This window comes from Mus caroli, chromosome 8, assembly GCF_900094665.2.
Source record: "Mus caroli chromosome 8, CAROLI_EIJ_v1.1, whole genome shotgun sequence".
Classification (NCBI taxonomy): domain Eukaryota; kingdom Metazoa; phylum Chordata; class Mammalia; order Rodentia; family Muridae; genus Mus; species Mus caroli.
The window spans coordinates 75,039,424-75,067,253 of NC_034577.1; the positions used below are offsets into that span (position 1 = coordinate 75,039,424).

The 27,830-nt window shown below is 51.2% G+C and overlaps 2 protein-coding genes across 9 annotated transcripts; one reads left to right on the forward strand and one right to left on the reverse strand.

Annotated features, from left to right (window-relative positions):
* On the forward strand, positions 1-8,216 carry Ddx39a (DExD-box helicase 39A). 4 transcript variants are annotated; one of them, XM_029480611.1, is made up of 12 exons: positions 1-161; positions 4,281-4,492; positions 4,710-4,837; positions 5,434-5,526; positions 5,835-6,018; positions 6,360-6,418; positions 6,628-6,746; positions 7,124-7,255; positions 7,384-7,493; positions 7,584-7,728; positions 7,819-7,966; positions 8,057-8,212. In XM_029480611.1, exons 6-12 carry the CDS (start codon positions 6,406-6,408, stop codon positions 8,071-8,073), a joined length of 684 nt encoding a protein of 227 aa, XP_029336471.1. In that variant the 5' UTR covers positions 1-161; positions 4,281-4,492; positions 4,710-4,837; positions 5,434-5,526; positions 5,835-6,018; positions 6,360-6,405; the 3' UTR covers positions 8,074-8,212. The 4 variants fall into 4 exon arrangements, with proteins under 4 accessions (XP_029336471.1, XP_021025197.1, XP_029336470.1 ...); XM_029480610.1 differs by lacking the exon at positions 6,360-6,418 and adding an exon at positions 2,957-3,038 and having other exon boundaries at positions 38-161; XM_021169538.1 differs by lacking the exon at positions 6,360-6,418 and having other exon boundaries at positions 8,057-8,216.
* Adgre5 (adhesion G protein-coupled receptor E5) lies at positions 8,185-27,104 on the reverse strand. 5 transcript variants are annotated; one of them, XM_029480607.1, is made up of 20 exons: positions 26,891-27,028; positions 19,934-19,984; positions 19,641-19,757; positions 19,048-19,200; positions 17,053-17,181; positions 15,260-15,406; positions 14,517-14,660; positions 14,392-14,438; positions 14,192-14,269; positions 13,411-13,570; positions 13,225-13,341; positions 12,874-13,097; positions 10,801-10,968; positions 10,099-10,290; positions 9,713-9,942; positions 9,543-9,612; positions 9,362-9,453; positions 9,115-9,283; positions 8,912-9,010; positions 8,185-8,835 (listed from the first exon to the last, which is right to left on the reverse strand). In XM_029480607.1, the coding sequence occupies exons 1-20, from the start codon at positions 26,919-26,921 to the stop codon at positions 8,806-8,808; spliced, it is 2,448 nt and encodes an 815-aa protein (XP_029336467.1). In that variant the 5' UTR covers positions 26,922-27,028; the 3' UTR covers positions 8,185-8,805. The 5 variants fall into 5 exon arrangements, with proteins under 5 accessions (XP_029336467.1, XP_021025194.1, XP_029336468.1 ...); XM_021169535.2 differs by having other exon boundaries at positions 17,053-17,187; XM_029480608.1 differs by lacking the exon at positions 15,260-15,406 and having other exon boundaries at positions 17,053-17,187.
* Positions 27,105-27,830: the final 726 nt, after the last annotated feature.

A 27,830-nucleotide genomic window follows, 5' to 3' on the forward strand; every position in this document is an offset into this window, starting at 1 on the left:
AACCATCATCCCTTCCTCTGTTGAGTGATAAGCCAGCTATCCAGTGAGCAAGACTTGAGTTGGGCTCCGGGCAGGAAGCAGTGTAGCGCGCGTCCAGGGTCGCGGCGTAGAACCGGACGGGTGGCTTTCTTTGCAGCTCGCGGAGGCGAACTGGGCGGCAGGTAAGTGGCGGGTCCCGAGGCCGGGGCTGCGGTGCGGGGCTGTGGGTTCGCCGAAAGGGAAGCTGCGGGGCGCGGTGCAGCGGGAGGAGTGGGCGCACAGCAGCGGGACGGTTAGACACCTCGAGCCGGCGGCCGTTGGGCTCCAGTGAGCATGCGCCAGGGGCGGGCCAGCCGTTAGTACATCGGCTTCCGGGAACGGTGATGGGAATGGCGGCTCTCGGAGGCCCCATGTGTACCGTGGTGGGATTGAGGGACAGGGCGGATCCACACTGCGTTTTCGGTCGCGGCGAGAGGACTCAGGCTATCTGGGCAGACGTCCCGAGTCTGCAGTCACCGGCTTTCCGTCTTGTTCCGCCGCTTGCCCAGGAGATTCTTCTCCAGACTCTGAAGCGGAAGGCCGGTGTGGCGCCTCGTAGAAACGTGGCCATTCACTCGGCGTCGCTTTCCCGGTGTGAGGCCGGTTCAGCCCGTTGCCTCTGGTCTTCCTGGACGTATAGTTGAAACTTTAGGTCTGTGACAATCTGGGTTCACTTGTTTCATTTTCCCGATTGAAGCAAGGCCTGACGTATTTATTGCGGGGGGTGGGGGGGACACATACGCACCGAGTTGCACCTCAGCTAGTTCCTGGAACCTTTTGTGTGTCTAGTTTCTTGAGACAGGATCTCTTTTCATAATCCTGGTCGTCCTTGAGCTCTCTCTGAAGACCAGGTCGGGCTCGAACTCACCGAAGTCCATCAGTCCCCGGAGCTCTGGTATTAAAGGCGTGTCCCACTAAGCCCGGCTTCACATTTATCCTTTAGCCAGCACAATACATGTGTTTAAAGCAGTACTGCCTAAAAACAGAGTACACATCTGAGAGACCATAAGATAGGTTCTCCTGAAATCGAGGTTGTCCTTGAAGTTTTTTATTTAGGTGTAAATATTTGAATGACTACCTGTGCAGGTGCTCTAGGAGGCCAGAAGTACTGACCCTGGAGTTAGAAGGATGTAAACTGAGAAACCTAACTCAGGCCGTGTGAAAGCATCATGCAGTCTTCGGCCACATTGGCCACCTTGCCTAGCCAGTCTTCGAACTTCTAAGTTTTTTTGGTTGTTGTTGAGACAAGATCTCACTGTGTAGCCCAGGCTAGCCTGGAACTCACAAAGATCTGTCTGTCCCTGCTTCAGGCATTATTAAAATTCATTTTTAATATATTCTAGCATTTGGGAAGTGGAGGCAGGAGGATCTGGAATTCAAGGCTAGCCTGAGCTACATAGCAAGTCTGAGGGCCTGCATGAGACTCAATTTCAAATAGAAATAGGTACATCTTGGTCGTTGAGGTGTTTGAACCCAGAGATCTGTGATTCTTTTCTCCCCAGGAATGGCTTTGAGCTCTTTGGTGACTCATCTTCTTGACTTCAGTTCCCCACCCCAGCTAATTCCCTTTCATGGATTAGTTTCTCCCTGCTGTTGCTCTTATCTTCCACTCCATCTTGAGCAAATTCTTACTGAATCACTCAGCTCCAAGCCTAGTTAGCAACTGAAGTACACAACACGGGCCCTGGGCCTGCTCAGCTCTCCTCTCCTCGCCGTCTCTGCTTTAAACCTTTGCTGGGGTCTAGTGCCTTAAGGACTGATACCTAAGCATTTTCACTTGTGTATGTAGGGGTGTGTGAATGGAGATCAGAGGACAGTTTGTCAGTTCTCTCCACTGTGTGGATATGGGGGACTCGTACAGCACAGTGGCAACCAGGTGTGATGTAGCTGGAGTAGGCTCCCTCTGCCTGCTGTGGGAGTTGTGTAGCATAGGGATCAGTGGACACTGAGGAGGCTGTTGGTGTGATCCAGACAAAACAATGTAACCCAAATGACACCTGTGATATTCTTACATGCTGTGGCATCAGCACAATCAACTTGAACATGCTTCACCACCTTTCAAAAAGAAAACCTCTGGATGGGTTAGAGAGATGGCTGATTGATTAAGAGCACATGTTCTTTCATTCTTTCAGAGCACGGGGGTTCAATTCACATGATCTCATATTGTTTGGCTATAAAAAGGAATTCAGTATTTATTCCCATTGTGGGTGGGTGTTGAGAATGGTAGAATAAAGGAATCAAAGTAAAAGGCCAGGTGATGCTGTCTGAACCTATTTATAGAAAATGCCAGAAAAGGCTAGTCTGCGGACTCTTAGCAGATTAACTGTCTAGGAGTTAGGCAGGCGATGTTTGTGGGCAGCAGGCTACTTTGTGGTTTGGGGGATGGAGTTCAGGATTTTCTCACATGCTAGGCATTTATTGGTGAGCCACACCCTAGGCCCAGGGGCTTTTTAAGATTTACTGATTTTGTTTTATAGAAGTGTTTTGTCTGAATGCATTTATATTCAGAGTGTGTGCTTGGTCGGAAGGTCAGAAGAGGACATTGGGTCTCTTTGGAACCGGGTTATGGACAGTTGTCGACCATCATGTGGATGTTGGGAATTGAACCCCTGTGCTCTGAAAGAAAGATCATGTACTTTTAATCAATTAGCCATTTCTCTAGCTCATCCAGAAGGTTGGGTTTTTTTGGGGTTGGGGGAGGGTTGGTTTTGGTTTTTCAAGACAGGGTTTCTCTGTGTAGCCCTGGCTGTCCTGGAACTCACTCTGTAGACCAGGCTGGCCTCGAACCTAGAAATCTGCCAGCTTCTGCCTCTCGAGTGCTGGGATTTAAAGGCGTGCGCCACCACTGCCCGGTGTTAGAGCTGATTGTGTGAGCATGTTTGTGGCTCCTGAATTGTGTACTTTGGTTGGTGAATTGTATATCATATGACTGTTTCAGTAAAGCTGTTCCAGTTTTAAAGGCCATTTCACCTTGGGACCAACCTTTGTGAGAAGTGGCGAGGTGGGCCTAACTGGATTTGGTAAGTGGAATTTACTGGATAAGATTTGTTGGTCAGTCAAGACTGCCCCTGAGACTGGCATAAATATTTTTGAGATGGGGGAATGTAGCCCTTGGGGTGAAACACAAAGCTTTGCTGTAGGCCGCCTGAATTAAACTTGTAAGGATATGGGAAAGCAGCTGGTAACGGTTGTGGAGTGGAAAAGGTATATGACTGTAGACAAAGTTGGGGAAAGTCACCATAGAAATGGCTGACTATCATTGGATAAAGTCATGGAGAATGAACAAGAGGGCTAGAAGTGGGTCCTAGTATGTTAGCATCCTACCTTAGGAAGATGGAACTTTTTCTGCAGGCTAGGGAAGACAAGAGACAAGCCTGGCTGCTGTGTGCCTTGTACTTGGTGTATAAGGGATTAAAAAAAGTGTGTGTGGTGGGGTGAGCTCGTCTCCTGAGAATTCCATTTAGCATCTTAACTGGCTGGCTTGCTGGCCTGGCCCAATGGGAATCCTCTTCATAAAAGCTCTTAATGATTCCCCTGTGTAGACCACAAAAGGTAGGGGAGGCTGGGCTGGGCATGGTAGGGAAAATGCTGCTTGCTTCTTGACCACAACTCCTTTCTCAATACCAAGGCAGGTAGAACTTCAGGTCCAAGCTGTGGGTTCAGGAGCTCCTTGAGAGGGTGGTCTGAGAAGCCTTATTAGTGCCAAAACTTGAATGTCAGGGAGGACACATTAGCCAGGTGAAATGATGTCAACCTGTAACTGCCAGTTCTGGAACAGCTAGGCAGCTATTAGGGCTCAAAAAAATTTTCTGTGTACAGACTTGAAAACAGGGCGTCCTACAGGTGGAGGTTCTGGTCAGATAAAGTATGGGGAAGTGAGCAGGATCCAGCCCGTGAAGGCTATAGTGACGAATATGTGTGATAACTATCACTTATTTGATTTGTGGTGTTGGGGATAGAACCTGGTAGATCACTGGGCCAGGTCCCCATCTGGAGGATGGACTTGGTGTTTCACTGTAGACCTTAGGATGCTTGGGCTGGGTGGCATTGGATGGGAGAGTGGTGTGTAGCAGATGGGAGGTTGCTGAGAGGATGGTGACAGGACAGTAGGCTGAAGTGGGAAGTCCTGTACACCACTGAGCTCTGCCTGTTTCCAGGGCTTGCCCCTGCCATCCTTTCCTTATCCACCTTCTCTGCCAAGTGGGTTTTCTTTCCTACGTGGTTCTCAGATGCATTTCTGCCTTACCCTCTTCTGTTCTCAGTGCCATGGCAGAACAGGATGTGGAAAATGAGCTTTTGGATTATGATGAAGATGAAGAGCCCCAGGCACCCCAGGAGAGCACTCCAGCTCCCCCGAAGAAAGATGTCAAAGGATCTTATGTCTCCATCCACAGTTCTGGCTTCCGGGACTTTCTGCTGAAACCAGAGCTCCTGAGAGCTATAGTTGACTGTGGCTTTGAGCATCCTTCAGAGGGTATGCTACATTGGTGCCACCCAGTTATGCCCTCTTTCTTCCCAGAGTAAATCCTACCCATCCTGAGCTTCTCCTGTGCCTTGGATACGGGGTATGCCCTCCCCGTGAGTCAGTTATATCAGCAGCCTCTATGCAAGCAGATGGTTGGGGTCTGGCAGAAGAGTGTGCAGAGAGGCAGCAGCCAGTGTCTTAACTCACACGCTTTTTTCTTTCTTAGTCCAGCATGAGTGTATTCCCCAGGCCATTCTGGGTATGGATGTCCTGTGCCAGGCCAAGTCTGGGATGGGCAAGACAGCTGTGTTTGTGCTGGCCACCCTGCAGCAGATCGAACCTGTCAATGGCCAGGTAGGTGTGGGCTCTTTTCTGGACTAGAGTTACCACGTGACAGTACAGTCTTGGGTCTCAAAACTACTTCCATTTTCTCTGTGGGCTTTTGAATTTATCTGGGAAGTGAAATTTTACTGACTGCAGTCACCACGGTGACTTGTTTTGCAGGTATTCTTAACACCACCACTGTAGATAAATTGTAGGATCTTAAGATTTACACTGGAGTCCAGAATGGGGAGCTGAGGGTGGGGGAATCCTGTTGTGGTGGTCTGGAATGTGGCTCTAAGGTTGAGCTATTGGGTGGCCTGGGTGAGGCTTTGGCTTGTTCTTTCTTGGGTGGGTGTCTGCTTGTCTTTTCAGGGTCTGACAAGAGTGTGAGGATTTAGGGAAGGGCTATGCTGTGGGTGGTCAAAAAGACATGGCAGCCTGAGGTAACCCTTTTATCTAGGGTCAGTGCTCCATTCTGTTCCTTGCCTACTGTAGCCATGAGGAGGATAGGTCAGGGTGAGGAGAAGTGGAGATGTTTGGGCTTCAAACTACTGGGGGCTACAGCAGTAGGTTTGGGGTAGGATGGTGTAGATTCTGGGAAAGAAGGCCTGTTTGTTACTCTCTAGGTATCAGTCCTGGTCATGTGCCACACGAGGGAGCTGGCCTTCCAGATCAGCAAGGAGTATGAGCGCTTCTCTAAGTACATGCCCAGTGTTAAGGTAAGCCTCCTCAGGTGCTGTGCTGGGTACCTTCTGGAGCCCTGCTGGCCTCAGTGTCAGCTCAAGCAGCATTTATCAATCTTGAGGTTTATGCTAACTTATGTTCCTTATGAGCCTGATGAATGATGCCCAACCCACAAGGCTTGTGCTGGTCCCACATACCTCAGCCTTGCCCTGTTTTTTCAGCCCCTCCTGGGTTCTGAGGGAGTGGGGCTGGAGTGTCAGGTCCCCTCAGGATGGGTGGGACCTATGCTGTAAGGATCACTGCCCCCAGATGGGTGGAAACAGCTTTCTTTCTGTCCCCGTAGGTTTCTGTGTTCTTTGGAGGCCTCTCCATTAAGAAGGATGAAGATGTGTTGAAGAAGAACTGTCCTCATGTTGTGGTGGGGACACCAGGCCGGATCCTGGCACTTGTGCGGAGCAGAAGCCTCAACCTGAGGAATGTGAAGCACTTTGTGCTAGATGAATGTGACAAGATGCTCGAACAGCTGGGTGAGCATCCTACTGGCCTGTCCAGCTGGTTTCCCACTCATAGAGTCACAGCCATTTTCTAGGGGGCCTGATGGGGCAGGCAGAGGTGGCTCTTACAGTGGGGTCACATGGGTGGCGAGAAGTCAGGGTTTCTAGGAGAAGCCTAAGGGGATTCTGAGGTTACAGAGTATGTGCTGCTTCTGAACCCAGGTTGACTGGGACCCTAGGCCCCATGAGCTGCCATCCCTTTAGTGAATCTAGAGGAGTAGAGTGGCCTCAGCCACCATCAGGGGCTGGGAGAGATGGGCATGTGTCCTGGGAAGCAGCTGCAGCTCTCACGCCAGTGGCTGTCTCTGCCTCAGGCTCCCTTTCCTGAAGCGTGGCTCAAGGTGCACTGGCAGCCGCTCCATGCTGGCAGCGAGTAAGTGGACCGCAGCTCCTCCCATGCTTGCGCTCCCGCCCATCCGAGCCCAGCCCCTCAGGCAGCGGGGACACCCCTGGGCCCACTCCACCGCGGCTATGGTGCCAATGTTGTCTGGTCCAGGTTGGGAAGGGCTGGTACCTCTCTGGTGTGGGTCTACTCAGTCAGACAAGACACTCAGGCTTACGATTTGTTGGCATCCCATCCAGACATGCGCCGGGATGTACAGGAGATCTTTCGTCTGACACCCCACGAGAAGCAGTGTATGATGTTCAGCGCCACCCTGAGCAAGGAGATCCGGCCAGTCTGCAGGAAGTTCATGCAGGATGTGAGTAGGGTGACGCCCCAGCTGGCTGGCTGCCTGCCCACCGTGGCCAACACCTCTGCGCAGCAGCTTTGGCCCTCTCTGATGGGCTGGGCCACTCTGCGACAAGCACACTGCTCTCATGGCCTGGAGGATGCTAGGAGGCTTCGCCGGCCTCCTTCCTTCCCCTGGTTTGTCAAACTGGGAGCTGAGTGGTCCACACCTGAGCCAGAGGCAGAGCTTACATCCGGCTTTTGGGAGAGAATTGTTTACTGAGGTTGGGTGCAACAGGCCCTCTGGGAATCATCAATACAGAGGAGCTGCTCTCTGGAAGGTTCCGGGCACATGAGACGCCCAGAAGTGAGCCCTACTCGCCCCTTCCTGCTTCCCTCCCCACACAGCCTATGGAGGTGTTTGTGGACGACGAGACCAAGCTCACACTGCACGGGCTGCAGCAGTATTACGTCAAGCTCAAGGACAGCGAGAAGAACCGTAAGCTCTTCGACCTCCTCGACGTGCTAGAGTTTAACCAGGTGATCCATCCTTCCTTCCTTCCTTCCTTCCTTCCTTCCTTCCTTCCTTCCTTCCTTCCTTCCTTCCCACACCAAGATATGGGCCTGTGGGGTGATTGTCTATGCGCCTAAACACCCTTCTTCCTCAGGTGGTGATCTTTGTCAAGTCTGTGCAACGCTGCATGGCCCTGGCCCAGCTCCTAGTGGAGCAGAATTTCCCAGCTATCGCTATTCACCGAGGCATGGCCCAGGAGGAGCGGTGAGTGCATGAGTGAGTGATGTCCACCAGGGCCAAGGCTGCTCACACCTGGGACTCAAGTTTAATGCCTCTGCTTGTCTCCCGCTCTAGCCTGTCCCGATACCAGCAGTTCAAGGACTTCCAGCGACGAATCCTGGTGGCTACTAATCTGTTTGGCAGAGGTATGGACATTGAACGAGTCAACATTGTCTTCAACTATGACATGCCAGAGGACTCAGACACCTACCTTCACCGAGTGAGTGCTTCCTCGCAGTGTGGGTGGCTCAGGACCCCACCCTTCTCAGATCCTGAGGAGTGACTGTCTCCTGACCCCATCTCTCTGCAGGTGGCTCGTGCTGGTCGCTTTGGTACCAAGGGCCTGGCAGTCACTTTTGTATCGGATGAGAATGATGCCAAAATCCTTAATGATGTTCAGGACCGGTTTGAAGTGAATGTAGCTGAGCTTCCAGAGGAAATAGATATCTCCACATACAGTGAGTACCTGGAGCCACTCAGGGCAGGAGCGGGGCTTCAGGAGCAAAGGCCCTCTATCCTCACTCACTGTGTCTTTCTTGTCTTTACAGTTGAGCAGAGCCGGTAACCCTATGTGTAGCCAGGGCAACATGGCCACCCTCTTTCCCAGCTGCTGCTTCTTCAGAACCTCTTTCTAGGTGACAAATCGGTGTTTCTTTTTATTGTTCCAAAGCTTTAGTGATGTAAGAATAAACTTTTATTGTGAATGCATGGCTCCAGCCCCATCCCTTTCGGTCAACATCTCATGGGGTCAGGTCAAGCCAGCAAACTTCTCACCAGCAAACATGCCATCTTTTTTTATCAGTATGATATTTAATTTTGTGTGTCAACATTGAAAGGTTTACAGGTTAAAAAAAATTACAAAACCTAGTCTTTAGCTGTGAGACCTTCTGCCCTGGATGTGGAGCAGCAAGGCCTCTGTACCGTGAGCCTCAGCAGCAGGCGGGCTTCAGTGGCCGACGTGGCATCCACAGTCTTAGCTTAAGGAAACTGAACCCAGCACCCTGGCAAAGACCCCAGGTCTCAAGGGCTCTTCCCTTTGTCCTAGGACTGCCTGCAGTACCAGGCAGTGGGCTGCAGGTCTGGGCTGGCTGCCTTCCGTTTCTCTGGTAGGCAGTAGCTGTGGTGAGGCAGAGGCAACCAGAAGCAGGACCAGCGACCCCTTGCCCCATGGCAGGGCTCATTGCTGGGTTTGCATCCCTTCTTTATATGAAGTGGGGTCAAAGGCCAGAAGATGGCGGGAACAGAAGGCAGAGTGACAGCCGTGAGTATGTGCTGCTGTCCTTCATGGAACTCGCCTTCACATCCCTGATTCTGAGGACCTGAGAGCCTGCAGAGAAGGAGGCCTTTGAGGCTGAGCTCACCGAGGCCTGCCCTCCCAGCCCCACTGCAGGCCAGCCCCTTACCCGTGTTTGGCTGGTGCCAGTGCCTGTTGTGGAAGAGTTGAACTCTGTGTACTTGCTCCCAGTGACCATGCAGGCCCATTTCCAGTACTCTTCCCTCACCTGTGAGCACAAGGCACCAGGTTATGGGGAAAGAAAAGAGCTGGGCTAGGGACTCAGACCTGGCCCTGCCTCCTCCCACCCTGGGCTCTTCCGTAGCCAGCTACCTTTTTGTTGAGCAGGCAGAGCGTCACATAGAGGAATAGGCCCTGCAGGCAGTTGAGCAGGGTAAAGATGTAGGATAGCCATGTGCTATGGGGGTCGAAGAGGAACAGGCCGAAGCCCCAGGTGCAGCCCAGCACAAGGAGCTGGGCGATGGCGGTGATGGTCAGCACCCTGTGGGGGTGGACAGCTGCAGCAAACAGCCCAGTCTCTAGCCCTTTGCCCCAAAGCCTCCTTCCCTGCCCCTCTCACCTCGCCTTCCTTAACTTCTTCATGTTTGGGTTGATTTCAGAAAACTTCTTTGTGAGCTTCCAGACAGTGATCACGAAAATGGCAGCATTGCACTGGGTGGGGATCATGGGTCTCGGGTTATAGGGCTGCAAGGAGTTAGCAGTCTGGCTGCTCAGGCCTCCAGTGCCCAGAGAGTACTTACGAAAATGATGAAGGCCACGGGTCCCGAAAAGCTCCAGAGAAAGCCCTGCTTCCTAAAGTCCAGCCAGCAGCTGGGGGAGGAGAAGGTGCCCCATCAGTGCCCCAGCCCCCGCTCCATCAGTGCCCCAGCCCCGGCCCCTCCCAGCCTGGGCCTCACTTCAGTACACTCACTATGTTGCATGCCCATAGCCATCCATTTTGACAACTGCCATTGAGATGGCCACAATGAGGAGGGGTACCCCGTAGCCAATCAGGCAGCGGTGCCATGTACTCAGGCCTTGGCCCTGGAACACACGCACCACCAGGAAGTAGAGCTCCACACCCTCCAATGCCATCCAGCAGAAGGCGGCCAGGAAGCAGAAATGCAGCATCACGGCCACCAGGCGGCAGCGCAGGCCCACCTGTGGGATGGAGAGTTAGGAAGAGTCAGTGCCGGGTAGGACCGCTGGGCTTCAAAGCCTCATGCCCCAGCAGCGGGGTTCCATCAGGTTCTGGCTCCACACTGAGCCCCAGCCGGGCCTTACTCCTAGGACTTAACTCCATGCTCTGGAACTTACCTCACCCCCTTCATTCTCCACGCCAACCAGGAATATGATTGAGCCCAGGAAGAGACAGATACATAGGTGCAGGTGCACCATGGTTCGAGAGCTCTGGATGGGCTTCACCAGCAGGAAGGTCAGAATACACAGCAGCAGGCAGATCAGGGACAGCAACAGCCCCACCTTGGTGATCAATTCCAGCCTTGGGTCCTAGGAGCAGGCAACCAGGATGAGTGGTGTGCCCTCACACCCCTCCTACCTATCCTGCATCCTGTCTTGGACTACAGGACCAACTGGCTAATTCAAGCTGACCATGTGGCCCAGGTAATAGCCATGTTCAGGAAGCTACACTACCTGGAACAATCTACACAGGGCCTTTTATTTGCAGGGGAGGAGGGTTGCCGGGTGAAGTATCTGTTGCCACTGTGCTTTCTGGAGATGGAACTTGGGTTATTAGGTTGGCTACCTGCAGGCACCTTTACTCACTGACCCATCTCATCTGCCCAGACTGGTGTGCTTTTAGCAGTTCTTGACAGTTGTGCAGTGACTCAGACAAGAGGCCTGCATCCATCAGCTACTGGGTCATAAAGAGGATTCCAGGGGAGGAACTAAAAAGCAAGGCATGGGGCCATCCAAAGGAGGCTGCTTGAACAACACCCTTGAGACCATGCTCCTGCCTAGCACACCTGGCTACCTGTGGGTCCAGGGCTTACCGCTTACCTGCACATGGTACTGAGCCATTAGGATGGCAAAGCTGGTCAGGTGGTTGCAGTGGCAGAAGCCAGTGCCATTCATTGAGCAGCCGTCGGTGTCCCAGTACCCATTCCCGTTGTCATGGGCTTTCCAGAAGGCACATATCAGCTGGTGACGGGGCTTAATTGACTCCACCTATGGGCAGATAGGTGGTGAGGGTGTCGGAAGCACACTTTGAGCACACTTAGGGCCAGTCTGGGGGAGCGGAGAACCTTGCTTTTGGCTACATAAGTATCTACTTTGTGCTCAGAGAGCATGAGGAGCCAGCAACTGAACAACAGGACACCAGCCCTTGCCCTGAGCTGAAACATCACAAGCAGTAACAGGTAATAAATGCCAAGGAAATTAAAAGAGCCAGCGGGAATGGTTGCCTACAGATTGTAATTTAAAAACAAAAACTAGGTTTATTGGATGTCCTCAGTCTATGTATACTATCTCCTACACTCCAGGTTGCCTCAAACTCGCTCTGTGGCTGACCCTGGCTTTTCCTTCTACCTCCCGAGTGTCGGAACTACAGTGTATATACCACTTTAGACTTTGAATCCAGGCCTTCATACATGTTAGACAAATATTCCACCAATATCACCAGAACTCTATCCCATCACCAGCCTAGATTAACTTTTAACTTTGAAAATTAACATGTATATAGCTAAGTGTGGCCTATGCCTTTAATCCAAGTATTTACAGCAGACATAGGTGGGTCTCTGAGTTCCATGCCAGCCAGAAATACATAGTGAGACATTGTCTCATATACAGGGGTAGATGCGGGTATGAGGGCTGGAGAAGTGTCTCAGTGGTTGAGAGCATTGACAGGTTCAGGTTCAATTCCTAGCACCTACATGGTAGCTCACTCCTTCCACAACTGTCTAATTCTAGTTCCAGGAAATCGGATGTCGTGTGGCCTCCATAGGGCCAGGCATACGTGTAGTGCATAGACATACATGCAGGCAAACAACAGAATACATCATTTTTAAAAATTGCATTGATGGGGCTGCACTTGTACAACAGCAAACATAGAGGGCAAAGAGCAGTTGACAAGAACTGGTTTCTACTTCTACTACCATGTAGGTCCCAACTCAGACTGGGAATTAAATTAAGGTTTGGTGAAACCACCTTTGCCCACTGAGCCATCCTGTCAGATCCAGAATACATTTTTTAAAATGTTTGTTTATGTATATGAGTACATTATAGCTGTCTTCAGATACACTGGAAGAGGGCATCGGATCCCATTACAGATGGTTGTGAGCTGCCATGTGGGAGCTGTGAATTGAACTCACGACCTCTGGAAGAGCAATCAGTGCTCTTAACCACTGAGCCATCTCCCCACCCCTTTTAAAACATTTTATGATACTGAAGACCAAACCTTACCATGACAGGTAAGCATTCCACCATTGAGTCAACTACTGGCCTTGCCTCACAGTTACTTATCTGTTTGCTCATTCATTCATTCATTCATTCATTCATTCACTCATTCAATTCAGCAGTACTAGGGGCTGAACCCAGGGACTTTCTGAATGCCAACCAACTGTAGCACTGAGTTTGAAAACAAGGTCTTGCCAAGTTGCTCAGGTGGGCCTTAACTTCACTCCAGGCAGGCTTTGAACCTTGAATTTCCTGCCTCCCAGCAATTGAGAGCAAAATGTCTGTGCCACAAGACCCAGCTCAGATTTTATTTCTTTTTTTATCTATTTAGTTTTGGTTTTTGCTGTTTATTTTTTGGGACAGGGTCTCTATAGAGCTTTATCCTGAATTTCTGTAGACCATGCTGGCCTCAAACTCAGAGAGCCTCCCAAGTACTAGAATTAAAGGCATGTGTCACCACACCACCCCCCAGCTGTGATTTTAAAATTTTATATATTTTTAGTGTTTTTTATTACATTTATTTTGTGTGTGTGTTGGAGGAAGGAGTCAGGATAACTTTGGGAGTTAGTTCTCTCGTACCATGTAGGTCAAGAGGCGCTGCCCTGACTTTTGACTTTGGTTAGGGGTTGAGCCACAGAGCATCCCCACCCCTCCCCTCCCTCCAGTTGGAGGACTCACAGAAGTAAAGTTGAACTTGAACGTGATGTTCGAGGCGAGCTTCTCAGTGTCTGTGTTGGTCAGGAAGATGGAATTGATGTTTGAGAGAAACTTAAGTGAGACGCTCAGAATCGGGCTTCCATAGAATTCCTCCAAGGAGGCCCTTCTCCGATCCAAGTTCAGCGGGGTGTTGGCCAGCAGCTTTTCCATGTTTGGGCTGGACAGGATGCCTGCCACCGAGGAGCCTGGGGGCAGACATTGAAGGTTCAACTCCTGTCCCCTCTCTGTACTCCTCCCAGTGGGCTGGTGTCTCCCTGTCCTCTCCAGACCTCACCCTGGTTTCCCTGGCAGGTGCCCTCTCTAGACCCCTACCATTTTCTGAGATTTTGGCTCCAGCTGTCACAGCCCAGTTCAGCTCCATCCAAGTTTGGCCGTGGTGCACTGTGGTAACATCTTTGTTGTCTTGCTCCTTGACCATCAGGGACAGTTCTGAAGAGACAGGGACATGATCGGGGGAACCAAGGATGGTGCCTGGGGTGGGGCAGGAAGAAGGCTTACCAGTGTTTGAAGGGGACGTGTAGGTGAAGAGGCCTTTGGGTAAGAACTGGGCCAAAGTCCGAAGGCTTTGTTCCAGGTTCGAGAGCAACTGGGCGGCTACTTGTTGGGTTTGAGTCTCCATGGGGTCTTCCAGCAGCTTGTCCACAGCCTCGATGAGTTTCTGGGGGTAATGGGTGACAGAGTTGCTAAGGTTTTGAACCACAGAAACTAAATGAAGGATCCTGACCACTCTGCCTACCAGCAGACACTGGAGAGCCACGCGGGTTCCCTGGGGAGTCAGCTGGCGGGACACAGTGAGACAGAGTAGCCAGAAAACAAGGAGGTGAAGTTTATGAACCTGTGCATCTGCGTGTCACAACAGCACATAAACAACAGGCACAGGGCACAGGGACTGCCAAGGCTCTTCTGGGCCATCCCCCCCCCCCCCCAGCCCTCACTGGGGATTCTAGACTGGTGCTCTTCCATTATGACCTTGGGCTTCTGCTCTTCCTGCCTCTACCTACTGGAGTCACAGGCATGTCATCGATGTGTAACTCAGGACCTTGAGATCCTTCTTAAGGCCCCAAGCAGAATGGGCCACCATGCTCTGCTTAATTCCAATCTTAACTGCCCCAGTCACTGCCATTATAACCCTTGTGTAATAGCCACACACATGGCAGCACATGTCAGACCCATGTGCCCCAAACCAGAAATACTGCTCGGACAGATAGAATGTTGTCAGTCTGCCCTGAAGCCCGTGACATGTTCCACACTGCACCAGGATCCCAAGTGTCTCCCTCACCTGGATGGTGTAGTTGACCGTGGCTGGATTGAAGTCGCGGAGCAGATTCTGGACTTCAACAGAGAATCTCAAGAGAGTCTGGGAAGGGAGAAGGATGGTCATGGGTAGGTGGTGTGTCATGGGTGGGCAGCTGCACAGCTGACGGGCATGGACAGGCTGTATGAAAAAGTCCAACCTCCTGGTATTCACTGGCTACTCACCTGACTGTGGGCTGCGGGCAGCAGTGTCCAAGTAGGGAACGATGGCTCTGTGGAGACAGGACTATAGTTCAGTAATCTCAGAGAGCACTTGTGGGGCGTGGAATCTGGGTGGCTGGGTCAGGTACCTTGGCATATGGTGTCTGGACCACGGAGGGACCCAGAAGTTGGCTTCCAACCTGGACGGCAGTGGCACTTGTAGGAGCCTACGGTGTTTTTGCAGATGGTGGAATTGTGACAGTGATGCTGCCCAGAGCTGCACTCATCCACATCTGCGGACACAAGGAAGGGGTTAGAGCCTTTCCTGTCTGGCCCCGGTCTCTTTGGTACTGCTACAGTCTCTGGTCTGAGGTACTGACCCCTGGTGGCCTCATTCAGTGGTACAGGATGGGTAGGGAATGTGCAGAGGCTAAGGCATATAGATGTATGTGAGAAACTGTGGACTTTTAGTAATTGAAGGCATCCGGGGTCCCCCAGGGCCTCGCCTTTGTAACCTGGATCCTTTCCTGGACCCCACAGCTTTTTAGATTTAGCCTCAGGAGAGTAAGTCCTGGCCTAACAGAGCCCCCTTTCATTCCTTTGATAAAACACAGGAGCTGAAGAGATGGCTCAACCTGTGGATTCAGTTCCAGAGGATCTGACAGCCTTCTCTGACTTCCTTGGGCACCTGCACCCACATGGTGTACAGATCCACACCCATACATACATATGAAATGGCCCTGGAACTCACAGAGATCTATCTGCCTGCCTCTGCTGCCCTCCAAGTAGTGGGATTAAAGGCCTGTGTCAGCACACTTGGCTAAAATAAACAAATCTTGAAGGTGAGATTAGCTATTGTGATTGTGAGTCCTTAGAAAGGTTGCATGCAGACCTTCGCACACTGTGCTGACAGGGCCATTGGGGGATCCAGGAACAGGTTTCCAGCCTTGGCGACAGATGCAAGAATAGCCACCCAATTTGTTGATGCAGTGGGTGGTTTGGTGGCAATGGTTTTGCCCGGAGGTGCACTCATTCACATCTGGGAACAAAACGAAAGGGTCATCCCTGGCCCCACTCACTCCTTCATACACTGTGTCACTTGCCCATCTTCTCACTGCCACAAATGTAGTGACCACCTCATGGTGGTTTCTGCAGGTCAGGCCCAGCAAGGATCAGGGGTCCCAATGAATAGAGGTAAAACCAGGATGGAGACTGAGCCACCGCACTGCACTTCTTGACCGAGGCCTCTTGTTATTTTTTAATCTTTCTCAGGACAGGATGTGACGCTGCTCTCAGAACTGGGGAGGAGCTGAGGTCTGGGAGCTCCACGGAGTTCCTGGGGCCTCCCTACCCTGTAGGAACATTGTTGCTGGGAGCTGAGTCCTCAAGGGAGTCTTCATAATTCTTGGAGCTTCTGGGACCCTGCAGATCTCCCTCTTCAGGCTAACAGACTGTGCCTCCTCCCAGGTCCTGTCCAGTCTTACGGTGTCTTCTGGTGGACTTCCACCTGTGTACACCTTCAGGGTACACACCTGGGTATGAGGAGCTGCCCCGGGTTGGTGCAAATGCTGTGTTCCTACAAACTCTAGGGTTCAGAGCCTCATCTGCTCATGAGAAGAAGCAGCGGGGATTGTGTGCTTGAAGTTGAAGCCTCAGGCTCAAGGTTGGCCATGCGACACAGAAGCATCTGCAACATTTTAATCTCCTTCTTGTGGGAAGACCAACTTCTAATTCATAGAAAGGCATCAAATAGGGTCCATGGTAGCTCTAACTCTATTGTCTAGATATAGGGGAAGCAGTCAAGGGTTCCCTAACTGCCAGCAATAGAACAACGGCAGCTATCAATATCCCAGCCTGAAGATTTGGGGTGAAGACTACATATGACCCTTAGGAGCCAGTGCAAGGAGGTGGAAAACTCTGTATTCCCCGTGGTAGCCTCTGTCCCCATTCCTATAAGGTACCGCTCCCTTGCAGAGTTCTACATAGACTTCCAGGAACCTTCAGGACTATGCTAACCTCAGTCACACAAGGTCCCCAGATCTCTGCTCTGTCAGTGGAGAATTGAGTGTTGCCCACAAGCCACACTCCCTCTAGGAAGAAACGCAACAGGAGAGGCAGGGCAAGAGGGATAACACTAGATAGCCATGATGCCTCACAGTGGGAGCTAGCTGTGATGGGCAGCCAGGCATCACCTGGCTCAAGTTACAGAGGGTAAGAACATCTATTCCACTGAAGCCAGCCCTTCAAGATCGCAGTGCCCAGAGAGGGAGCCGTGCTGCTGGGGCAGGAGTGAGATATTTCTGTTCTCTCTTTTTCTGTCATGGCCACAGACCCGCCGATGTGCTGAGTGTAGCCCAGCTTTCTTACACTGAATTATCTGGCCTGGCAGCTGTGGGTGAGTGACATCATCAGGTAAGGGTTGTGAAGCAATGATCCTCCATGACACCTTCTCTTGCATTGTGCTACCCTTCAACTCTCTTGGGTGTATGGTGGAGGGGTGGGGGTAGATGTCACCCTGCCCAATCCGGCCATGCCATTCTATGCTGTATTCAAGGAACCAGAATTGCTGGGGATAGTCAGAACCAGTGACTGGGTAGAGCAATGGACAAGGCTCTGACCAAAAAAGGGAATCCGAGCATCAGGTGTTGTCTTCCAGCAGAAGTAATGACAGGGAATGTGGCCTACCCTTGGGTGTCCTCTCTTCTGAGTCTCCCAGCTGTGTCTGGTGCACTGTAGTTGTCTGCTCGGGGAGATTTCCAGGCGCAGTGGTAACTGTGTAGATCCTGGAGGGCACAGGTGTCATCCCAGTGTCCACTGATGCTGGGAAGAGGACAGACACTGCAGTGGGCCGTGCTTGTGGTAGATGCAGAGCATTCTGAATGCCTTGCCTTTGGTTGATGCAAATGAGATGCAGATGGGCAGAGGGATGGTGGCTTATGCAAATGAGATGAGATGACAGAAGGATAGTGGCTTATGCAAATGAGATGCAGATGGACACAAGGAGTTCTGAACTTCCAGAACAAAGAAGTAGAGAAGGAGAAGAGGATATGGCCCAAGGAATCCTGCCATCTTTTGAGTGCGATCCCGGGGAGCATGCCTTCCTAGCGAGTCAGGAGTGCTCCGTGATGGGTCAGCACCTCAGGCACTGGATGAGCTCTGCTCTAAGCTGGATGGTTTCTGTCACCTTCCTTGGGGTCCATGGAGATGTCACCTCATGTACGGATAACATTTTTCTGAAAACCATTCTCTGTCTCTCTCTTGAGGACATATGCAGCTCTGCTGTCCTGGAACTTATTATGGAGGCTTAGGCTGGCTTCAAACTCACAAGATCTGCCGGTCTCTACTGTGTTGAGTTTAAAGGACTTGTGCCTCACACCTGGCTTTGAAAATGTCTCTTGCATTCAACAAACTTTTTCTTAGATCTTGCCAACAAGTTAATAATCTGCCTTGAGATCACTTAAGACTACGTACTTGCTGGGCGTAGTGGCACACACCTTTAATCCCAGCACTTGGGAGGCAGAGGCAGGCGGATTTCTGAGTTTGAGGCCAGCCTGGTCTACAAAGTGAGTTCCAGGACAGCCAGGGCTACACAGAGAAACCCCCAGGGATACACAGAGAAACCCTGTCTCGAGTCCCCCCCCCCCCAAAAAAAAAGACTACGTACTTAATCTACTGTGTGCTCAGCTTGGTAAAGTTTAGCTTGCCTTTAAGAGAACAATGCTACCAGCCTTACTGTTCTTTAGATTTCCCATTTAATCAAGGTTTACAATCTAAGCTGAATGCATAGCTTCAGTCTTAAGTTAAGTACTCTTCCGTGCTCCTGACCCAGAATAATGTACATGCGTGCCTTTGTGTGTGTGAGGATGTGCTGTGGCAATCATTTCCTGAGAACAACCAATAGGCTGAGAACAATGTTACACAACAAATCTCCCCCAGATGCTAGAAATAGCACGTGGATATAGAATGATGTCTGCCTGCCGTCGTTTGCTGTTCTGAGTAAGTTATTTTTCCCTTGTAAAATGCTGTTAAAGACTTCTGTCGAGAAGCCCTCATTCCTTTGCATGCTGTGTGTTTCTGTGCTGTTTAATAAATACAGAACAAATCTCTTTGTTACAGACAGACAGAAAGAAGACCCTGGGAGAAAAGTGTGGAGAATTCTTTCTACTTGTTTGATTGATTGATTTTGTTCTTCAAGACTGGGTTTCTCCATGTAGCCCTTGGCTGTCCTAGAACTCACGATGTAGAGCAAGCTGGCCTCAAACTCACAGAGATCCTCCTGCCTCTCCCTCCCGAATGCTGCGATTAAAGGCATGTGCCACCTCCACCAGGCTATTTTTGGGTTTTTGAGACAGGGTCTTTCTACAAAGCTCTGGCTGTCCTGGAACTCGCTGCATATGCGTTACTTGGCTCATACTCAAGTCCCAGACTCCAAAGTGTTGGATCACAGACGTGTGCCACACTACGTAACTAAAAAGGGCTTTCTGAGTCACACATGGGTATCAGGATGAGGCCTTGGAAGGGTGTCCCGAATCTCCCCTCCTCCCTGCTTGTGGATGTGACACATGACCCAGAGCAAACCATAGGGGCAGAACCAATGTCAGGGCCCTGTGGCTGCTGCAATACAGATGCTGGTGACCTTGAAGCTGACATTGGTGACTCGAGGCATAGGGGGGCTCTTACCTTGACATGTATTCTCACTCTTGTTAACAAAAGATTCTGCACCAGAAAGGAGCTTATATCCCAGGTTGCAGACGCAGGCGTAACTCCCCTCTGAGTTCTCACACTTGGCAAAGTCTCCACAGGAAAATCCAGGTAGTAAACACTCGTTGATGTCTACAACAAAACAGGGGTCACCTCCCAGACCTGTAAGTTCTCCCAAGGCGGAGACTCCCACGCCTACCTGACTACCAGTCTGGGATCTGCTGATGAGTTAGCCTTCTGAGAAAAATTATGGGCTCTACTCATAAGGCTGAGCTGCAGGTCTAACAAGCTATTCCTGGAGCTGATTGGTCTGTTCTGCTCCTCTCAGTCCTCTGGATGGGACCCGGGACTTGAACAATACCAGTGTGGGAGTGGAATGGAAGGTCAGCCTTCTCCTTCTGGTTCCTAAAGCACGTTCAGGCACAGACCCCTGGAACTCCTCTCAAGAATCCCCCTTTCACTTCTTGCCTCCCCACCTTGCTTTCTTTCTCTGTCTTTGATGAAAGCTAAACCCCCTGCCCTGAGTCCAAACCTTGTCATCTCTTTTCGTGCCCATCCCCGAGGCTTCGTACCTTCACAGCTCTCTGCGGGGTTAGTGATCAATGCCTTCTCCGAGCTGAAGCCGGGCTTGCAGACACAGCTTCTGTTACTGACACATTTTGAGTTGATAGGGCACCACCTGGCACAGTCTGTGGGGGACAGATACTCAGTAGAGGGGAAGTGCCACCGAGAACTGAATCTTAGGAAGGTGTGAGCAGGTCCTGAAGTTCCCCAGCAGTGCTCATGCCCTCCCAAGGTTTTCTGGTTGGCAGCGGGATTCCCTCCCCAGCTCCGGCTGGGCAGCCCTCATGTCCAGTGAACTTACTCTCTGTCTTCTGGGTTCCAGCTCCTGAGAGACTCAGTAAAATGCACACCACTGCAAGGAAGTAAAAGACGGTCAGCCAGAGCAGGAACAGGAGGCCCAAGCTGTGTGCCTGCAGACACCGGGCATCGGGTGATGACTCTGCCCAGGCTGAGGTTCTGTAGCTCATACAAAGAGACAAACCCAGGGGGTGGCCTAATGACACTTGCTTATAATTCAATCACTCAGGATGCTGAGGCAGGGGGATTAGGAGCTCAAAGCCGACCCTGGGCCACATACTGAGACCCTGTCTCAAAAGCAAAAACAAAACAAACAAATAAACAAATGACCAGCCAGGTCTGGAGAGAGAGTTCAGTGGTTAAGAGCACTGGCTGCTCTTCCAGAAGTCCTGAGTTCAATTCCCAGCACCAGCATGGCAGCTCACAACCATCCGTAATGGGATCCCCTCTCCTGGTGAGCAGACATACATGCAGACAAACACCCATATACATAAATAAATAGATCTTTAAAACACCTAAATAAGCAGATAGTAATAATAACAAGGACAACAAACTGCACAGTTAAGAATGGGGTTTATGCCTGAAACTCCAATGTATGGGGCGGGGTGCAGGAAGATCAGAAGTTTGAAATCATCCTTGGCTACACATCGAGGTTAAGTCCAAACTAGGCTACATGAATCCTATCTATAAATAAATAGATAAATAGGGGGGCTGGAGAGATGGCTCAGCGGTCAAGAGCACTGACTGCTCTTCCGAAGGTCCTGAGTTCAATTCCCAGCAACCACATGGTGGCTCACAACCATCTGTAATGGAATCCGATACCCTCTTCTGGGGTGTCTGAAGACAGCTACAGTGTACTCACATACATAAAATAAAATAAATCTTTAAAATAAATAAATAAATAAGCAGAAAGCCAGATGCGAGTTTGAGACTAGCCTAAGTTACACAGTTCTGCCTTAAGAATAAAACAGAGGGAAAAAAATATACAACTCAGGTGTTTTCTCCTATGGCTCAGAACTCCCACAGCCAGAGGACCAGTACCCATGGTAGCCTGTAGGCCACCCCAGGACCTGGAGACCAGAGAGGTCTAGACACAGGAAGCTAGGCTTGGCTCTCCAGGCCTATGGGGTCACAGTTGGATGTTCCTCACTCAGTCTCCCTCTCTGTGGGGAAGGAGAAGACGATGACTTGGCTTTGTGGGGACAAACCCTACACAATTAAGCAATTAACTATAGGGGATGTTGCTTGTACTCAGTGCCAAATTCTGTGCCCCAAGATCTGGTTGCTCCAAGGTCCTCACATATACCAGCATTTGTTCTGTAAATCTTGCTCCCCAACTACTGGGGAGGTGAAGTTTGAGTTTCAGGCCTGGGGGTCGCAGGCAGGGAGCACAGAGAAGGAGAGAGAAGAGAAAGAGAAGGGTCTCAGAGAAGAAGACAGCAGAGAACAGGTGGTCTCCATAAGTCATGATGGACCAGCAGCACGTGCCGGAGTGAAACGCCTCCCCAGGACTCCAGACTGCTAGAGCAGAAATTAGTTTCAAACAAGTATTTGCAGAGCACAGTTGGGGTCGTAGCCAGACTACAGTTAGAGATTTAGATTGGGCGTAATCCTCCAGTAATTGCTCAGAGCCTAATAAATAAATATCATAGTTTGAGTCTCATTCATCTGAAGCTAGATCAGGATAAGTTTAATAAATATTATTTTACATTTGTTGCCCAATGTGAGGTGCCAATCTGTTGTAGTTATTATTATGGGGGTTTGCTACATTCCCCTTTTGACTTTATTAGGGGTTTCTACCCCACTTAGACCAGACAGTTCCCAAGTCAAAGACACAGAACCTTTAGATTTATAATAAAGCTTAAAGGCACAAGAGCTGAGCAGAGACAAGCCCTCTCTGCCATTTTGTCTGCTTCCCTGTCAGTAACCCCAAGATATCATTGGCCATGCTCTGCCTGGGCCATTCCTACTCCATCAGGCCGGCCCTCAAGGCCATGTGTTCACACTCCACACTAGCGCATGCAATTTCCTTCTTCTTCCCCATTCTCCTCATGGTTCCTGCCTGAGACCCCAAGCCTGAGAACCTCTCTTCTGTCTCTTCTGTCCAGCCCAGGCTGTAGGCATCTTTATTAACCAATCAGGGATAACTCAGGAAGGGTGTGTGTGTCAAGGTTTACACAACAAAGCTGGTGTACCTGAGGATCGGGGCAACCGGATCTTGGGGACAGTACACAGCATTTGAACATACAGTAGCACCAGGCCAATCCCCCACAATTAACATCGGCTCTGGCTGACCTGGGACTCCCAGAGATTCAGATGCCCCTGCCTCCCCATTAGAGGTGTGGCTGCCACCACAGCCCAGTGTGATACTGTCTTTTTACACTTCCTCTCTGTTTTAGTTTGTTTTCTATCATTTTGTGTCAAAATGCTGGGCCAGAGCCCAGCACTTCCATGTTAGTCAAGTGCTCTGCCATTGAGCCTCATCCTCAACACTTTTTTTTACTTTATTCCTAAGTTCAGACTGGGTTTTCACTTGAAATCCTCCTGCTTCAGTGTTCTGAGGAGCTGGTACAGGCCTATGCTACCAGGCCTGACCCGTGTCACTTTTTAGGGAAGAATGAAAGCTTAGGCTACGTCCCCCAGGTCCCAACATCACATGTGTACCCACTGTCAACCCCATGACCCGGTGCCCACATGTCAGAGAGGGCTCCTCACACACAGGAAATGGCTGCGGTGGAGGGTGGGTGAATGCTGAACACAGCCCATGCCTCATGTCGTTGGCAGGCATCCCACCCAAGGCAAGGAGACAGGCATCCAAGAAAGCAGAGGTGGATGACAGGGAGGGAGATGAGAAGCAGGGTGTGAAGGCAAGTGGGGTAACCCTGTGGCTTGAGGCTGAGGCAGGAGGCTGCTGGGGCAGGAGGCTCCTCACCTAAAAGCTACACAAAGCTCAAGGGCCACCTTGGTAGCTTAGTGGGAACCTGACTGAAACAAGGCCCTGGGTTCCATCCCTAGGACCTAAACATGAAAGGGGGCAGGGGGAGCCCCCAAGATAGAAGGAGAGCACCAGTCTCTATATCAGTGTCACGGCATGTGAGCACATGTGCGCACACACACACACACACACACACACACCACTCGCACATACACAGACTAAAACAACAAACAAACAAACCAAACTGGCAGCTGGAGAGAGAGGTGGCTCGGCAGTTAAGAGCCCCTCGATGCTCTTCCATAGACCCAGGGTTTGATTCCCAGCACCAGCAGAGTAGTTCATAACAGCCTGTAACTCCAGTTCCAGGGACTTCGGCGCCCTCTTCTGGTCACTGAGGGCACAGGCACGCATGTGGTGCATATACATACATGCAATCAAAGCACTCATAAACACAAACCAAATACATCTAAAAGGAGGGCGAGGGAGAGAGAGAGAGAGAGAGAGAGAGAGAGAGAGAGAGAGAGAGAGAGAGAGAGAGAGAGGAAAACCAGGCGGTGGGGCTGCCATGCAATGCCAACTACTTGGGGTGCCAACACAGGAGGACACTGGAAGTTCCCAACCTGGGCTACAGAGCATAGATGCTTGTCTCAGAATAAAAACCAAGAAAAAGCTGGTGTGTTGTATGTGTGAAGGTGCTGGCCTGGCAGCTGTGAATCCCTGGTTTCCCTCTCGGTACAGAAGAAAAGAGTATGTGTGTCTCTGTGTGTGTGTGTGTGTGTTTTGGCGGGGTGTGTGTGGGGTGTCTCAGGAGCAGGAGGCCTGGGGAGTGGTTAGCTGATCCCAATATGGGGACTACAACAGCAAGAAACTAATCCAAGAAAGGAATCCCAGAGGGAGCCCTCGGGAGAAGGGCTGGTGGGGGGTGGGTGAGTCACTTCCTTAATGATTCAGCCATCTCTGGGCTGGCTGCATGCCAGGTTCCCAGGGGACTCCTGGGATCAGCCACAGTAAGCAGGGTTGTTGGGGCAGGGACAGTGGGCTCAGAGGGTCCCCTGAAAGCTCAACCTTTCTGACTGGGTTTCCCTCAAGCCCATGGAGAGGCTTTGGATGAGACACTCCCTCAAAGCTGGAGTGTTCTGAGGTGGCACCCTAGCCAGGCAGTTGTCCCCTCAAGTCAGAATTCTTTCTTCCTCCTCTTGGGCCACTGAGCTGGAATTCTCCTCCCACACCCATCAGAACTCAGTTCCTCTTTGCGGGACAGACCACAAAATGACCTTCCCTTCACACTGGGCCCTGGGGCAAGGCACAGTTCCTAACATCCAGTACCAGTATGTGTGTCTGTTTGTGAACAGCAGAGGTGCCTTCTACCTTGAACCTCAGCTCATCAAGCAGGCTTGGCTAGCTAAACAGCAAGCCCCAGGGATAGACACTATGATCGCAAGTGTGTGTCACCGCATCCAGCTTCCTTCACACAAATCATTAACTGACGGAGGCCTCCCTCCAGCCCTCAAGTCACTTTTGAAAAAATAATATTGATTTATTTTTAGGTGTATGGATGTTCTGCCTGCATGCATATTGCCTGGGGAATAGATAGGTAAGAAGAGGACACTGAATGTCCTGGAACTGGAGTCACAGATGGTTGTGAGCCACTGTGTGGTTCCTGAGAACCGGCCTCTGTCCTCCGAAAGAACAGCAAGTGCTCTTAACCACTGAGCCATCTCTCCAGCCCCTTAGGTAATTTCTTTAAGACTTGGAACCACGGCCGTGCATGTTGATGCACACTTTCAGAGCCAGCACTGGTAAAGCACTGTGGGAGAACTCCGCTGGAAGCCAGCCTGGTCTACCTAGGGAGCCAAGGCTATGTAGGAAGACCCTATTTTAACAAGACAGAAGTAGGGGGATTAATACACATTCAAAACCAGTTACGGCTACAGAGCTGCTACAGCGAGTGCCAAAGCCTGTCTCAAAACTAATACCAAAACAGACTCAAAATGAAGCCAGACCCTGTTGCACAAATCTGTAATCTCAGCACTCAGAGGTGGAGGCAGGAGGACCAGAAGTTTAAGGTCATTTTAGCCACTTTGAAAGCTTGTTTACAAAAACAAAACAAAAAACAAATAACCAAACAAACAGACTCAGAGTAACGTCAGCCACCAGGAAGATCAATCAGGAGGTAGGGGCTGGGGCTATGTCCAATCTACACAATAGGAAGCTAAGGCTCGGAGCTTGGAAAAAAGATGAGTGATCAAACCAGGCCAGAGAAAGAGCAGTAGACTCAAGTAATAGTTACCCAAGTCAGGGGGGTTCCTTGTTCCCTGGGCTGGGCTGGGCTCTACCCCACCATGCTAAAGGCATCAGCCAGACCGCCTACATCTGGAGACTTGGAAATTAATCAAACGGGAGCAGAGCCGTTCCCTTCTGCTCCCAGACACATCTGGTTCAACTTCCCAAGCTCAGACTGGAGCCAAGGGACTCCTGCTTAGGGGATCCAGAAGTGGGGGTAGGGCAGCCTTTGTGCTTCCTGCAGTATTTCATTGTGTAGTTCTGGCTGGCCTGGAACTTACTATGTAGACCAGGTTGGCCTCAAACTCCCAGGATCATGGAAGCCTCCTGCCTCAGCCTCTCTGATACTGGGATTCAAAACCTGAGAATCCAACTAGCAAGGCTGTTTGGTTAGTTTTGAAGACAAGGTATCATGTGGCCTCAAACTCAGTATACAGCAGAGAATGACCTTGAACTTTTGACCCTCCTGCCTCTACTCTCTGGGTACTGTGATAGCACACAGACACCACACCCACATGTTCAGTTAATTCAAACTGTAAACCAGAAAGTTTGTACACAAACTCTTGGCCCTTGAAACAATATGGTAAAATACAGCTGGTCTTGTTCCATTTTACAGAGGAGGAAAGTGCAGCCCAAAGTCACTGTGACCCAGCTTAGTGACAGCCAGGCAGGCCCCTGCAGCTGTTTGCCACCAACTGTGACACCCTGGGACTCTATTTCCTGGTTCTAGTCCATGGCTACTGAGCTGCCTGCCACCTGCCACCTGTCACTAGCACTCAGGCCAGTCATTGTGGTTAGGGTGACCCCAGTTTGTGCCCCAAGTTCCATATCTTGGGGTAAGTCCAGCTGGTGCCCCAAGTTCCATTTTTTCACTGTTTGTTGTCAAGTTACTTAGGTGACTTAGCCATCAAACAACGGTTGAGGCACCCAGGGTGGGGCGGGAAAGTCACGATGAAAGCCAAGTTCAAACCACAGCCTGGTAAGTTCCTTTCAGCCAGCAGCTCCGTCCCAGACAAGTCCCAAGGAGATTCTCTGCCTGTTCCTGGCACGGAGACAGCAGGGGACAGACTGGGGCAGGGGGAGTTCCCACCCTTAAAGAAATGGGCACCCTCACGTGGGTTTCTCTTCACATTGAGAGCATGTGTTTGGGCAACAGTTTGCAAAGTGTACTTTAACCTACAGTTTTTAGCTTTGTATCTTTTTTTAACTGTATGTGTTTTGCCTGCATGTATGTTTGTGCACTGCATGTATGATTGTACACTGCATGTATGTCTGTGCACTGCATGTCTGGTGCCCATGGATGCAGAAGACAGTGTGAATCCCCTGGAACTGGAGTTACAGACACTTGTGAGCCACCATATAGGTGCTGGGACCCAGCCAGGTCCTCTCTTAATGCTCTTGACCTCACACCACTCCAACCCCTAGCCTGCATTTCTTTTTCTTTTGTTCTTTTGAGACAGGGTCTTGCTGTGTAGCCCAAGCTGACCTGAAATTGGTGACCCTCCTGCCTCAGCCTCCCTAATGCCCTGTGACACCATGCCTGCTTTGTTACCCTCTTTAACTGCCCCCGTGCCTCAGTTTCTCCCTCTTAGCCTCCAAACTGGCAACACTCAAGCCCATTAGGATCTGACACCCCCTGAGAGCCTTCTGGGGCGCACAGGTGCGCGGGCTTTGACTGTCCCTGCCCCTCCTGGCCACGTCCCGCGAGTTCCCTCCCGGCTCCGCGCAACCCCGAGGTCTCACCAAGCAGGCCGGGGCATCTGACGCCCCTCATGGTGGCGCGGCGCGGAACGGACAGCGTCTGGGTTGACAGAGGGCTGTGGCGGCCGGCTGGGCTGGGCTTTTTATGCAGCGGGCGTGAGCAGGGCCCTCCCCGGAACTGTCCTCCCCGCTGGAAAGTAACAGGAAAGTGCCGGGGAAACAGACCCAGGGCGCGGCGCGCGCCCGCGTCTGGAACAAACGCAACCCTCCTCCCCCCATCCCCCGCGCGCGGCCCCGACACCCGCCCCCGCGGGGAGCTGGGCGGTGTGGTGCAGGCGTCCTGGGACAGGGACCAGACACATCGGACAGAGCTGGGTGGAGCTCCCACCCGAACGATGTCCTGGGCTTCCCTCGCCTTTCCCATCAGCAGGACTTGTCGGCTTCTTTTCCAAGAGAGAAACTGAGGTTCAGAGAAGCCAGGGGCCAAATAAGAACCAGAAGAGGACTGAGGGTCCTGCCGGGCTGACAGTCCAGGAACGAGAAACATCAAGGTTTGGAGATGTGGCTCAGGGTGCGCAGTGCTTGCTTAACCTGCTCGAGGCCCTGTCTAGCCTCAAAGCCACATAAACCGGCAGAGGACCGCTAGCGTGTAATCCCAGCACTAATCAGGAGTTCAACTCATCCTCCGTTTTGTCTTGTCGCTTTTGAAGCCTGCCCGCGCTACAAAAGACCTTGCCCAAAAAGACAAGGGGGCATGGCACGGCTGCGTTGGCCTATACTAATACTGTACTCTGGAAAGCAGAGGCTAAACCGGAGGCCAAGATGGTTCAGCGAATAACGGCACTTGCCCCAAAACTTAACGACCTGATTTCTGATACCCAGGACCTCCATGATGGAAGGAGAGAGCCAACTCCTGGAAGTTGTCCTCTGACCTTCACGGGCACACGGTGCCACACACAAACCCAAACACTAAATAAACAAG

Bases quoted from the DNA above. Each gene is read 5' to 3' on its own strand.
- Adgre5 (XM_021169535.2), bottom strand. From the start codon at position 26,921: ATGAGGGGCGTCAGATGCCCCGGCCTGCTTG. The intron at 14,661-15,259 runs GTCTGCATGCAA...TTGTGTCCGCAG, and splicing joins TGTCAGCACAGTGTGCGAAG to ATGTGGATGAGTGCAGCTCT. The intron at 14,439-14,516 runs GTACCTGACCCA...CTGTCTCCACAG, and splicing joins TCCAGACACCATATGCCAAG to AGCCATCGTTCCCTACTTGG.
- Ddx39a (XM_021169538.1), top strand. From the start codon at position 4,285: ATGGCAGAACAGGATGTGGAAAATGAGCTTTTGGATTATGATGAAGAT. The intron at 4,838-5,433 runs GTAGGTGTGGGC...GTTACTCTCTAG, and splicing joins TCGAACCTGTCAATGGCCAG to GTATCAGTCCTGGTCATGTG. The intron at 7,494-7,583 runs GTGAGTGCATGA...CTCCCGCTCTAG, and splicing joins GGCATGGCCCAGGAGGAGCG to CCTGTCCCGATACCAGCAGT.